The 15,218-nt window shown below is 34.6% G+C and overlaps 1 protein-coding gene and 1 non-coding gene across 2 annotated transcripts; both read left to right on the top strand.

Moving 5' to 3' along the window:
* Positions 1-3,588: 3,588 nt before the first annotated feature.
* On the top strand, positions 3,589-6,868 carry LOC149264271 (two-component response regulator ORR3-like). The gene is made up of 5 exons (XM_089389457.1): positions 3,589-3,812; positions 3,997-4,079; positions 4,696-4,773; positions 4,916-4,986; positions 6,616-6,868. Exons 1-5 carry the CDS (start codon positions 3,647-3,649, stop codon positions 6,833-6,835), a joined length of 618 nt encoding a protein of 205 aa, XP_089245583.1. The 5' UTR covers positions 3,589-3,646; the 3' UTR covers positions 6,836-6,868.
* A 5,178-nt stretch (positions 6,869-12,046) lies between these two features.
* On the top strand, positions 12,047-12,130 carry LOC149264272 (small nucleolar RNA Z196/R39/R59 family). Its single transcript, XR_016261423.1, has one exon. It is a non-coding gene; the product is annotated as a small nucleolar RNA Z196/R39/R59 family (small nucleolar RNA).
* Positions 12,131-15,218: the final 3,088 nt, after the last annotated feature.

The following is a 15,218-nucleotide window of genomic DNA, read 5'->3' on the forward strand; positions in this document are numbered from 1 at the left end:
CCTCGGAAGAAATTTAAAGTATTTGAAAAATTCCAAGAGTTTAAGGCTCTTATGGAAAATTAGAAAGAGAAGAAAATTAAGTTTTTGAGGAAAAATAATGGTGAAGACTTTTGCAATAATGAATTCAAATGGAGTTCAGAAAGGATGAACATGATGTTGATGGAGAAATTAAGGAGCATGCTCAGTGGTGATATGTTAGGATAAACATTATAAGTAGAGGTAGTGGATATTGCATTTTACATGGTAAATAGATCACCCTCGTTAGTGATCCCAAATTTACTTAGTTTTACAATCTCTCCAAGGTAAACATGATTTGATATTTACTCTGATATGAACCAACCTCCAAGTTTCAATTATGGAAGTGGGGCATACTAACTAAGAACATATTGTCATCCCTTAGGGACTCTAGATTTCCCAAGTGTCTCACAACCATCCCTAATGATCAATACCTGAGTTGGAAGTTCCTTTTATCAGGATTTACACCCCAACTGTAGGAATGACAGACTTTTCATGTGGTTGGAAGGCTCCAACTGCATGCATGAGCATCCCTCCATGTAGTTACAACTGGAGTTCGTGAGTTGAGAGGGTGCAGTTATGAAATCGATGCTTGTTTTTAGGGCTAGCCTATATTCCTTTGCCCAGAACAACCCATAACTTCCTATAATTTTGTCAAAGATGATGATGAGTTTATAAAAATACTACTAAGGCTAGATATTTCCCAAAACATGCCAATCACATACTAGAAATTTTGTCAAACATAGTAGCTACAAGTTATGAATTCATATCTGATCATGATCTTCGTAACTTCATCAAAGAATCATCAAGAAGATTCAATGCCCTCTTAAGCTAGCTACAACAACAGCTGTTAGCCCATGCATATATTAACCATTCAATAATTCATCAATTCATGAACAAGATTCATAGCAAGAACACATCATTCAATCATGCATGTAACCAACATATAACCAGAATAGAATCCATAATAGTTTGCCATGAGATCAACACAATAACTAGTACATATGCTCATAGATCATAATAAGAAAATAGTTCATATTAACATATGAAAGTGCAACCAATTTAGGGACTTCTATGTACTATTCAACCATAGATTTCATTGAACCAATTCCTTCTTTTAGCCAATTACACCCATGCCATATTCCAAGCATGAATGTGGGATCATATGGGTTAAACCAAAATATAACCAACCAGGGCTTCCATAGGCCAAAGCACCTCAACCCTCAACCATGGTGATTTCACCTAAACCTATCCAAAAATCGCTAATATCAAAAAAGCTCGGATTCCTATGACTTCCTTCACCAACTCTAGAGGAATTTTCCTATCTCCACCCATTCATCAAGAGTTCAAACAAAAATCCCATCTCCACCTTCGACCCTTGGGAATTTTCTCGAGACCACCTCAACGAGGATCCAAGTCTACCAACCATTCAAAGCTTAATCAAAATAGAGAAACCACTACATCATAACTATCCATGAAATGGCAAGGCAAGGATGAAATCACTGCCGATCGAAGCAAATCCCATACCAATGACAAAAAAAATAAGCAAACAACAACATGCATGTACCATGCATTCAAATTTTAGCAATGAAATCGCATGTGCAACCTGTTACCTACAATGGCTTTCTAGTGTATCTACTCTTCCAACTTTTCCCGATACTCCCTTGCTTTCCTCTGCTTGTATTTGGTTTGCTTCCTTGCTTTTGTCTAAGTGCTCCTCCCTCTTTGTGTAAGTGCTCCTCTCCCTTTCCTTAGAGCCCTGTTTCGTGAAATGATCAAAAGTTGTCAACTATTTCTCTCATGCATTTTTTTCATTGATGTCCCATGTCTCTTCCTCCCCTTTCCATTTTTTCTTTCATTTTCTCTCCATTTTCCCTTGCATGCATATTTGTGTCCCTTTACCTTCCTTTTCTCTCATTTTCCTTTATTTCCTTAATTCAATGCCATTTATTATCTCTTTGCCTTTGCCAATGTCTTTTCCAATTTCCATAATCATTAATTAACCAAAGTGATTCCCAATATATTGTTTACCCACCATTTAAATTGGAATACATGTTCTATGACCTTGGTTTAATTTATTTACATGGAAAATCAACCCTAGGTTGTTACATGATTGAAGAAAAGAAATATCCACTGATGAAAGCGGGTAATTCGAATAATGTTGCATATTTATTTACAAAATATATGAGCTCTTAGAAATTCTCTTGGAATAGAGAAAAATGGAAATTATTGTCTTTAATTGTGAATCATGGATAGTATATTTTTGTAACTCGATGTGTGCAAAGAAAACATCAAGTCAGAAAATGTTATTTACCTGTTATAATCTTTGCACAAATGTGTCCATGCATTATAGGTTGCATCAAGCGTAACATTCACAGGGATACAAATCCCCTTGTTTGGGTGTTCGCAAGGGGGAAGAAGCTCCGTATGTAGGTATTCAAGAACACCACCCCATCTCCTCACAGCCTCTCCCCTATCCAAGAAAAAAAGCATTTTTTCCAATTTCCATTCTTTTGGACAAAAGTTTTCTTTTTCATTAGTTTTGTGGAGCATAATGATTTACTCCATAATTTTATAATTTCAATTAAAAAATACGATTATATACTAATATAAGTTGACGAGATTAATGGTTTATGAATGCACATTAAAACACTTTCAATAAATATATATATAGATACTCTTGCGTGAGCTGACCCATGTTTCACCAAATCAAATGAGAATATCCCAACTCTGTGTACGGTGACTTGTTTCACCAATTATATGGGAATGAGATGATATCAACGTTGACTTTGTTTCACCAAAAATATATATTGTTAATGAGGTGTTCTGAATGATCTATTATATCCCCTATTTTTTGCCCCTATTTTTTTCCAAGTTCCCAACAGATATGTAAACTTGAATTTGTTTTATGAACCCACTGGTCTCCCCTTACTGTTGCTTAGTACCGCTTCGAAAAATCATATTCCTAGTAGTATCAAAACTTTTTTACTTCGCAGATTTGCTGCTAATTTAAGAATAACCTATGACTAGATTTCCCTTTCGTGCGAGGCTCTGATAGCGACCTCACAGAGATCTTGGAAATATTTGGTATGATTCCTTTGGGGCCGGGCCTTCTTTGCTGAAAATATCTGTGGGAAATCTTTTAGTTTTGTAGTTTCGGGGGAAAAGAGAATTTCTGTAATGATGAGCCAGTGATATCTTGAATGGAGTGGCCTCTTGCGGATATGTTTGGTCACTATTGTGGTGGATTGGGTTCTTTTGGCCTTTCAGAAAAGAAACCTGCCCTTCCCCTTCCCCTTGCCCTTGCGCTTTATATGATGGTATCTTGCACAGATTTTAGCTTTCCGAACTCCAATAGATTGCCGAGCTTTGCGCTAAGAGCAGTCTATGTCATCTTCGTACGGTTCAACATTGCCATTGGTAGGTCGTCTGTTCGATTCCAGTCCGTAGGCCCAAGATATTGTGCTTTCTGGTAAAGCGGCTTAATTTCTTCCTAAAGGGCAGGCAGATAACAGATCCTGTGCTATATAAATTGTAGCTGGATTGACATGGAAGTAGCAGCAGAAAGGAAAAAGTCCTTCGAGGAAAACGGTGTGGAGGGGATTTTTACGTTTGACCAGTCGACGCGGTGATGTCAGTTTCGTCTGGTGTGGCGAGAATGGGAGGCAATGCTTGTGAAGGTGTGTTTGAGGAAGCAGGGGCGTTCGCTGGTTGCGAAACTCACGTGTTGGCCGTTGATGATTGTGTTATCGACAGGAAGCTAATTGAGCGGCTGCTGGAGACAGATACTGTGAAAGGTTTCAACCCTATTTTCTTGTGATTTACATGCATGTCTGTTAAAAGTTAAAACCAGTGAGTGGATAATGCTAGTGGATAATGCTACTGTGATTAGTATCGGTATTAAACCCTACTTATCTTTCTCTACCGTACACTGATTACTATTATTCTTATATTCTGTTTACTGCATATTGAATGTCACAGTTACTACGGTAGACAGCCCCACCAGAGCGCTGGAGATGCTAGGATTAAGCCAAGAGCCGACGATGACACCACCTTGCAAAAATGTAAGCCTTAACTATGGCGGTATTTATAGAAACGTTACAGAAGAAAAGGCAGTCTCTAAAATGACCAGAACCAGAGAAAGCAGGTGGCAGAGATTTATATATTGATGTTTAACGTGGGAGAGCTTTATTCATGTATAATGTGAAAACGAAATTTAATTGGTTTAAAATCATTGTCAACCACGTAGACGAACTTATTAATCACCGACTATATTTTTTATAGTAAACATAATGAGTTACCTTAATTTATAAAGATTAAGGAAGATATTTTTGTAATTTTTGAACTTATTTGAAATCATTTTTAATCTAAAACAACTATTTTGAAGTTTTTCTATTCAAAATCTATTTATAGTTTCGTTGTGAGATGTTTTTCATTTCCAAATCGCGTAATTACAAAAAAAAATCAACCATCTTTTGTAGTTGGCACATCCAAAACCGAATGATTTTCAAGATCAAAATAAATTTAAAATACTATATTAAGATATTTAAATTTGTTTTTTTAACCTTCACCAATATATATACACATCACACTTATAAAATGCATTTCTCTGGATAATATGGCTATGGTGAAGAATGAAAGACATAACTCTGACATAGAAAAATCTTCTTCATTATGCAGGTGTTCAAGTTCAGCATGATCATCACCGATTACTGTATGCCCGAAATGACAGGCTACGATCTTCTTAAGAAACTCAAGGTATGGCCTTAAATACTTCCACATTTGATTGTTCAAAATATGTTTAAGAATAATATGGCACCGATAAACTCTTCCATAACCCGTAACAATGTTCTCGCCAAAGTTTATGCAATAACTTAGCTCTGCTGTCAACTTTTGGCAGGAAACGAAGGGCTTGAAGGAAATACCGGTGGTGATAATATCATCTGAAAATGTGCCACAGATCATTCAAAGGTATGGATTTCTGATACAGAAGCGCTATAGCAATAATAACTCAGGGAATAATCCCCTTAGAGAGTGATTAATTTAGCCTCATCACCTCCTAAAAATTATATCCATCCTGCACTTTCTGGTATATAAAGACTACACTTGTGCATAGAAGCCTATGCAGTGATATACATCGTAAATCTTGATCCATACATCTTAAAGTTTTATAATGCACGGCATTTTCAGATCGACTGTAGATTCAATGCATCCACTTCAGGTTCATATCTACCTAGTGATATCCATCTTTGAAATCTTAAATTTTGAGTAATATATTTTAAAGTTTTATAAAGTGGGACATTTTTACAAGATTCAGTGCATATAAAGTAAAATTAAAATCGAAAAATATTTATGTTTGTTTTAAATCTAATAAATTAACAAAAACATAAAACTATAAATTTATTTTTAAATACTAAAATCTAAAATAAACTCAATGTATGATACACTTCTACTCTAAATGATATTGACCACATCATCCAAACTAATAATTTGGATTAACAAAAACTTAAAACTATTAACTTTACTTTTAAATACCAAAATCTACATAAATTAACTCAATGCATTATACACTTTCATGTAAATGATATTGATCAGCCCATCCATGTGATAAATATAGCTTCTATCGATACATTAGAGCATGTCAGTAAGATGGTTATCGATATAGCTTCCTTCCCTCAAATAAGTGTAGTATAAGTGTGGCCAAGCAGCCTAAATGCCTTGTGATCTTGGAGGAAAAGCGATATAAGATAAGTGAAATTATTTGTTCATGGTTTATAAGTATATATATTTTTCTCTTTTCTTATGTTTTTCGGTTTGGATTATTAATCAATGTGTTACAATTTAGGAAAACAATTTTTTCGCTAAATAAAACTAAGCCACTAAGCCACTTAGACTAATTCATCATGAATAGCAAATTTGGAAGTATTTAACATTTTTTATATGTTAGTCGAATGTTTTTTTTTTTAATTCTTTATTACATATTAAATTAAATATAAAAATAATATAAATTTTTAATAAATTCTTATTCACTTTAGCATTTTAATATTATTAAAAAATAAATAAAAACACCTTTTATTTAATATGAGATTTCTAAGACAGAGATGGCTTCTATTTAATATGACATTCTAAGACAGAGATGGCTTCTATGGAAAAAAATAATAGTTATGAATATAAAATTTAAGAATATTTCACATATTGAGTTTGAAATACTAAAATGATAGATTTTTTTTATTTTTCATTTATGTACTGCTAAAAAGATTTTATATTTTTCATTTGAAATTTCACAAAGATATACTGAATCTGTTGCCTAATCTTTAAAGTTCAGAAAAGTTGATCTAAATAAAATAATGAATTGGGAGATTGTGTATTAACACTTTTACAGATTTAAAAAATTAAAGAGAGAATCTATCACTTCATGGTTGGTAACAAAGTTTACGACCATGCTTCACGCTAGGCGAATAAAAATATAGACCAACATAAATGCATCTGATTTATTAATTGTGCCGTGTGGTTTGATAAATTAATTTATACATTGATTATTTATATAACCTGTGTATTGTAGTTGTTAAGCGTATATTCATGGTTTTAGAGTTTATGCAGATGTTTGGACGAAGGAGCCATGGACTTCATCACCAAACCTGTGCAGTTGGAGGACGTTAATAAAATAAGGAGGCACATTATGCAATTGCAATCCATGCATGCACCACTTACTACTGTTTCCAGGAAAAGAAAGGATTCACCTACAAATTTAGCGGGAGAAGCCTCAGAGAGACGACCTCGTATCAAAAGGGTTAGAGTTCGGGCCTCTTCCCCACTTTAAAATGGCATCCGACTCCCATGGGCAATGACCGGTTCAAAACAAAACAAGAAGTATTATTTTATACATATGACTCTATGAGTGGTTCAAATTGTAAATTTCAGGTTAAAGATTTTCAAAATTGCAATTTTAGTTGTGTAAAATTATAGTGCCAGTTTTACCAACAATTTTATAATTAAATTAGATTAATAATAATAAGGAATTAATTAAATACTAAACAATATTGATTAATTAAATTAATTAATAATATTTTAAATCATTATAAACCATGAATCCAAAACCTTATAAAACATTTTTCTCTTTATAAATTAATTTTATAATAATTTAATATGTATTACTTCATATATTATTATTAATATATAAATCATATATATATATATATATATATATATATTCTTTACTTTTGATTCCTTAAGCATCACATTTTAGATTTTTTTGGTTCAAGATGATATTTATTTTTAATAATATTAATAATTAAAATAAATTTAATAATAAATATTTTATTGAATATAAACAAAATAATTTTTCACTTTATAACTCAATAGATATTATTTTGTAAATTTTTTAGAAGTATAAATATTTTTCAAATATTAACATAAGTTTATCCTTATCAACTAATTATATTTTTATTTAAATTTAAATAAACATTAAAAATACAATTTAACTTTTAAATATTTTATTTTTATTATTTCATTATTATTTATTTTATTTAAATTAAAATGTTAAATAAATTATTATTTAACTAAGTGAACGTTGTAAATAAATTAATGCTAAAATTATTTATCATTTAGTTTTTTCCCATGGAAGACTAATATATCAGTTCTTTTAGGAAAAACACTTAATAACAAATAGTATCTCAACTCAAATTTTGTTGTTCAATCATCGTACTCCTAGGAAAAATTGAAGGATTAAACAAATAGGTCTTTTATATTGGAATCTTCCTCCTCATAAAATGATAAGGCGGTGAACATATACATAGTTAATATCATCATTATTATGTGTATTTAATTTCAATTTGCATTGTTGTTTTGGAATCTTGTGAAGTGGAGTGCCTTTCAGTGAAGGATCGAAAAGACGTTCATAATCGGGAACGCTTTTACTTTTATGTGACTGGAATGAACACATTACAATCCTTTCCCTCTCATGCCGTAACTCGATTCCTTGCCCACTGGTTGGCATCTTACAACAACAGCCGAAGGTATACATCAACAATTCCTATTACCAACACAGTTTCTGCGCACTTTCTATTTTACACCGCCTATATTTCTTCAAAAGTAGACAAGTTGCTCGATCGGCATCCATATTGTAGTTAATATTATTTAAAAATTACACTAAAGAATCGTGTACAGTTATAGTTTTTAATTATATGCGTATTTCTACTTTTATTGCAAATGTCGCTCCATTTCCATTGAATATTCGGATTTACGAGAGATCGTGATCTCATTCAAATCAAATCTGTGCGGATGAATAAAACCGATTTAGTTTTTCAATCGGAAGTGGACAAGTTTTATTCATAAAAACATGCATTCGGAGCTTGCTACATGAACGCATATTGAACATAACATGATCCGAAATCAACGTGGATCAAGAAGAGCTCGCTTAATGAAACAAAAATAAGAAAATACAATTCTCTCGTCTGATTTAGCGATGATAATTATAGATTCCGAAATGAACCTCCAAAATTGTGTGTATCATAAAATACATACATGCTTGCTAATAAGTGGAATCAATATCATAGAGAATGAGTTGAGTTACATGCCTATCCCTTTCCCCTTATGCTTCATCATTCAAATTCTAGAGAGGATAGCGCCAAGGAACATATCAGTAGGAGGTCGAATACACATAGGAAACAAGAGAGTGACACTAGGGAGGGATAGGAAGATAGGGTTTATCTAACTTAATATGTATCTAGCTTATTTCATCCACTAATTATTGGAATTGTTGTCAATGTTGGATTAATATGTGAACAAAAGAGGCCACTTGTGTTGTCAATTGTCTTTTCTAACTTGTAGATAGTGCAATGCATCCTCAAATCATCTGGCTGAAATTGGCATATGAGAGGGATTTCTAAGAATAATGTTGTCAAGAAAATAAAATATTGAACAACAAAACCAGTTAAGAAGGTGATATTGAAATGCACCACAAAAATTCATATTATCAACCTTGAGAGGGGCACCATCTACTTATCCATAAATTAAGTCATCCTGACAAATTTGGAGTGAATGTGCTTATACTGTGTACTTCATTTCCTACTACACAAGACTTGAACACATATAGAACCTATGATGTGGAAAACATATGATAGAACCTATGATGTGGAAGCTACCCTTTGAGAGTATAAACATTATTGTACTAGATTACATCATGTAGTATTATGTTGCGATCCATGCATGACAAGTGTTGACTATAATGAGCTCATAGCATTACCTGTGTGAGATTTCCTGATTTGACTTAAATGAAACACTTCCTAATTTTTCAATTCATCATCTCTCAAGTTTAGGGCTTTGCGTACATGGTAAAACATAAATATGGAAAGTTATGCAAGCTCCACAATGATTTTTTGGGAAATTGAAGCCAAGTTGGTTTCCTAGGGAAAGGGTCTTGAGCAAATGTAATTCATTATTAACAATGGCTCACTCAAGATAATATGTGAGAAAGGATTCAATAAGGAACTCAATTTCACTCCTTGCCAGAGCATGTAAAATTAAGCTTAGTTGTTGGAAGCATGCCCCAAGCCCGTAGGAAAAAGAATAAACACAATTTCTTCAGGGGAAAAAATTCCATTATCACCTAATACTCCTAGGATAAAACATATCATTATAATATGTTTAACCTATTAAGTGATGATGAAAATGAAAGTATATGGAAATTTTGAATATAATATACTATTTCATATGTCTAATCCAATATTTATCCTATAATTATGAAGTTCAATTATATATATATATATATATATATATATATATATGTTCACTAAAATTTCTATTGTCTCAAAACAACTCCCATACAAAATCAGGCTTCATTGTGACGCAAGAACACGGTTGTGATTTACCGCAAGGCAAAGTATATCTACGGATAATGAGATCTATAGTTTATCATCCAAAACCATCCAAAAATATTACTAGCTTCCATCTAATTTTCTGACATACACTAGGACAGAAATACAAAATAACAATTTCCAATTATAGCTCACTAAACATCCTCTAGAAGAAACTAATTTACTAAAAGTAAAAAACATAAGCCAAAAGGTCAAGCAAATATCAATCATCATAGCATGTTACTTGGGTTGAATCCTAGGTGGTAATTGTGCCTATTGGAGATGGAGGTTTGAGGTCGCATTGTAGATGACCTTTTATGTGCAGCATGTGAGTAGTGAAGCTCGCTAAGCAAGAGCGGAGGTGCCATTAGACTTGTCACATTTCATTAAGGCATGTTATGATTTCATTTTCTTCCTCACACTTTGCTTTAAGTACCCTATCTAGGAGATTCTTCATTTGCCAATAGAATTTGATGGAATTGATGTATTAACTTTGCCTTACCCTGGTATGGCCAAGGTTAAGGATAGAACTATCTAATTCAATTTGGATTTCAAAGTCAGAGTAGGCTTGGTAATCATTAGTGGTTAAGGCTTATAACTTGTGAATTTCCTCTTAGATTTCAAGCATAGTGGAGGAATGGAAGATAGCCATAGATATTTAAACTCGTGTTTGTGGCCAAGGTCTTCCTTAAGGGCCTCTATCACAAAACCACTGGCGAGGGTGCATACGTTGAAGGGGCATAACACTCAAAGGAAAGGTAAGCCTAGTGAAAGAAACCCCTTGTAGAGGGGAAGACTAGTGAGGAAAATGGAAAGAAACTAGGACAAATTCATAAGAAAGTTCATTGTTTGCTTCAAGGCTAGCCTAGGGATGCTATTAGCTAACAATGGAAAAGGAGGGGGTTACAAAGGATAGCTCCAAGAAGGGTCAATCAACCATAAAACCTTAGGCACGACAATTAGTTTCCTCACCACCGAGATGCTTTGAAAACTGAAAACCAAATTCCACCATGCAAATATAAACAGGGTAAAATTTCTTCAAAGATTGGAAATACAAAGATTTATTGCATAAATTTCTTCCCACCAGGCATTGAGCTATTGTAGGAAAGACATGCTTCTTCTCTAGATATAGCCCATTCTCAATTAGACCCCCTCTTCGATCACTTCCAAAATCCAAGGGCTCGCTACGACTACAATTACCTACCAACTCCAAGATGGAATTGTTGTCATAGAGTGTACCATGAAGGCCAACCTCTAGGGTACTAGTACCTCCATGCACTAGAATGTCCACAAAGCTATCGACGTGGTGGAAATATCCCACCCATGGTTGGTAAACACCTCTGAAGTGGCAGAAAAGCATGGAGCCATGACAAAAAGGTCAAGATATCACAATAAGAATGAGAGATGTCATCTTAATGCAAAGGGATTTGAAGATGATTTACATGTGCGAGTGCATGGCGTGAGATAGCCATGCCATTTCTTTCCTAAATGCGACAGGAAGTAACAAGGTGGTGGACTTTTATATCCATTGACATTGTTTACAACAACCCGATTAAAATAAATAAAATAAATATATTATTATTAGCCAAAACCTTCCTATTTCAAGGTGGAAGGAGGTTAGTTTACTTTATTTTTATAAAAAATTGGATGAGCAAGATTAAATCTGGGGTGAATATGCCCCAAATATATTTCTTTTGAGAAGCATATCTACGTCTCTATTACATCCCAAGCATGAGGAGATGCTAGAAAATTTCATATATTATTTTCTTAATTGAATTTTAGTAGGGTCGATCCCTCTCACCATCGTTAATGTGGCAGAAGGGGGAATCAGAAGGACACAAACACTCTTGGTTGATGGCAGAAATGTAATCTGAAATACCAAAGTTGCATTCTATAGGTCTCCTTTGGTATTTGATGTCAGAGCGAAAGAAATGATAAGGAATCCCATAAACGAGGCCAACATTGAAAGCTTAGCAGGTCTTGCAACACATATTAGCTTTGTGCTTCTATTGTTACTATTTAACTACTCATATTTATTGGTTTATTGTTTAAACCTGCAATTGACTTGCTTTTGTATGTATGATTGTTGGGGTTGATATGCTATCTTGTAATTTTGTGTTTTGAGGCTTTTTTGGTTGCGAATGTTTTTTTTCGAGTTTATATTTCTATTATTGCGGTGCAACTAAAGATGAAGAAAACATGTTAGTCCATGACTGAATATGATTATTTCAATTAATCACCATATTTCGACTGAAGATGCATAGATATTCTTTTGTACTGTAATTGGAATGTGATGATGGATTAATAGTCACCCAAGTATAAGTAGCACTTATTTTGTGGTGCGTGATGATTAACAATTTTACATTTTGATTGTAGATCTTTCTACAAATCATGTCTGATACAATGTAGATTTTCATGTACATTCACAACTCATGTTATTTCCTAAAACACAAGGCTAGAATCTACTATACTCTCAAATAGCAGAAACCAATGATCGATGAAAATAATAATCAACAAGAGGAACAACATCAATGGCACATAACACAATTCTTTCTCTGAGGAAAGCCAGTGCTCAAAACCATGACTATCTATTACATTAATCATAAATCTGAGTGATAATACAAATCTTGTTCTCACAAGAACAATTCTTCACATGTATGAACAACTCTCTACCTCACAGGCCCGCGATGATCAACACTTAGCCAATTTCTCCTGCCTGCTGAGCCCCCATTTACTTTTGCGATTCCAAAGAGGAACAACTCATATTTAATTGCGAAATCATGCTTCCAAAACTATGCAATCCAAACTTAGGTCCATAACTAATTGCATGCATGATATGTACAAATTAGAAAATCATACAATTGACAGTACAATGTCCCTGCACTTTAGTCTCAACTAGGTCTTTCTCTGAATTGACATGCATGAGTTTCTCATGAGGGAATATTCAATTATCTGGAGTAGCACCTAAGGATGCATCAATGCACCAACTCACTAATAATCCTCTACTAGTTCCACAAATAGTTAGAACTAGTTTAACTGACCATAACTCAGTCAAACTGAGTTATCTAATTACAACTCAAATAAACTCATCTTGGACCCCTAAAATTTAGGGAGAACATATACATCACTACATAAATACTTCCAACTCAAAATTCCTAAGCTAATTAAGTTAATTAAACTTAATTAACTATTTACAAGTTTCTATGAGAATAGAATTCGAATTTAATTCTCAGTTTAATTCAAGGATAAATTAAACTAGAATTTCTTGTTGTCATTTCTCAACACTCCCTTTGAATAAGAAATGGATTATCAACTACCCCTATCATGTCTTTGTGAAACTTAAATTTACATATTAATAATGCCTTTGTCAAAATGTCAAAATCTTTCTCCTCCGTGGAAATGTACTCCAACAACATAATCTGCCTCAATACACAATCTCGAAGGTGATGAATCAGATATCAATATGCTTGGACGGATCATGAAAAAATGGATTTTCAGAGAGTTTGATACAACTTTGATTATCGCAGTAAATCAAAGTTGGATCCATCTGCTGACCAAACAAACCAACCAAAATCTTCCTCATCTAGATGGTCTCACATGCTACCAGACTTGCATCCATGTACTCTGCCTCTGCAAAGCTAAGTGCAACCAATCTCTATTTTATGATGTACCAAGAAACTACTGTTGAACCAATACTCAAGATCCCTCCTAATGTTATCTTCTTGTCGGATGGACTCCCGGCCGAATCTGCATCACTGAAGTCTTGAAGCTTCACTCCCTCTGTCTATCTATACCACAATCCATACTGAGTAGTGTCCCTGAGGTGTCTGAACACATGATTTTCCGCCTTCCAATACGACTTGGTAGGCTTAACCATTACTTGACTAAGTTGGTTAACTACATAGAACATATCCAATCGTGTGCTCACCAAATACATGAGTGAACCCACAAGCTGCCTGTAAACAATAGCTTCCATTACTTGCCCTTAAGTAACATCCTCCTTCCTCCAGTTACATACTAGAGAATTATCCATGGGTTTTCTTCTCTCCATGCAGAACCTCCTAAGTATCTTGTTGGCATACATTCCTTGAGACACAAATAGTTCCCCATCACCCTTCAATACTTCCATGCCCAGAAAATTAATGCATGAGCCCCATGTCCTTCATCTCAAACTCTCTTGCAAGGTCCTCCTTGCAACACTTGATCAGTTGATCATCACTTGTCAAAATCAAATCGTCGACATATAACACAATGATCAACAATTTACCTTCCACCACTATGTGGTACGGGTTCACATCTGCTTCACTCTTGGTGAAGCCCAACCCGGTGAAGTAGATATCAATCCTATTGTACCAAGAATGGGGTGCTTGCTTCAGCCCATACAATGCCCTCTTGAGTTGGCACATATTCGACTCACGGTCGAAGGTCTCAAAACATTTAGGTTTCTCTATGTACACCTCTTCCTCAATCGTACCATTAAGGTAGGTCGTCTTTACATCCACTAATGTATCTTCCAACCCATCTATGTTGATAGTGCCAATATAGATCAGATCAATAAGTACCTTGCAACAGGAGCAAATGACTCATCATAGTTAATCCCCTCTTCCTGTGAAAAGTCACGGGCCACAAACCTGGCATTATGCTTCTACACACCACCATATGAAGCTTGCTTTACCTTGTAAAGCCATCGGGAGCTCACCACTGACTTGTCCTCCAGTATCGAGACCACATCCCAAACACTGTTACAAACTATGGAGACATACTCCTCCACCATTGCACCAACCCAAACTGATTGCTGCATTTCCTCATCAAAGGAAGATGACTCTCTCTCAACACATCCACTCATTAGAGCCATGTAGCCAGTGAACCTCTCTAGTGACCTCTTCTACCTGCGTTGAGATGTGGGTGCTTCCACATTCTCCATGCATCATGTAATAGCCTGTCAGCCTCTCTGGTGTGCTTTCTCCCATCTATGGAAGACTCTACCTTAGTCAATGGCTCCACTCTCATATCCTCTTGATGTGGTTTCTCCACATCAATCTACATCTCCTCAACCTTACGAGCTAAGAGCTCCTCAACCGCATGTAGCTCAAGCTCCCTCTCAAGGGAAACTCGCATGGCCTTCTCCTCATCGAGTCTGACATCCCTACAAACCATTTTCATCCTGTTGATTAACAAGTACACACGATAATTGTGATGTGTATCAGTGTACCCCACAAATATCCCCAACTTTTTTGTTAGCTCAAGCTTCTTGCATGCATCTTTGGTCACATGGAAATATACCGATGACCCAAAAATCCTGAATTGACCAACATCTAGCCTCTTACCAGAATAAGCCTCCTCTGGTGT

The sequence above is a fragment of the Pinus tabuliformis genome, chromosome 6 (assembly GCF_031772625.1).
Source record: "Pinus tabuliformis cultivar Carrire ecotype Pingquan chromosome 6, CPIR1, whole genome shotgun sequence".
NCBI classification, from domain to species: domain Eukaryota; kingdom Viridiplantae; phylum Streptophyta; class Pinopsida; order Pinales; family Pinaceae; genus Pinus; species Pinus tabuliformis.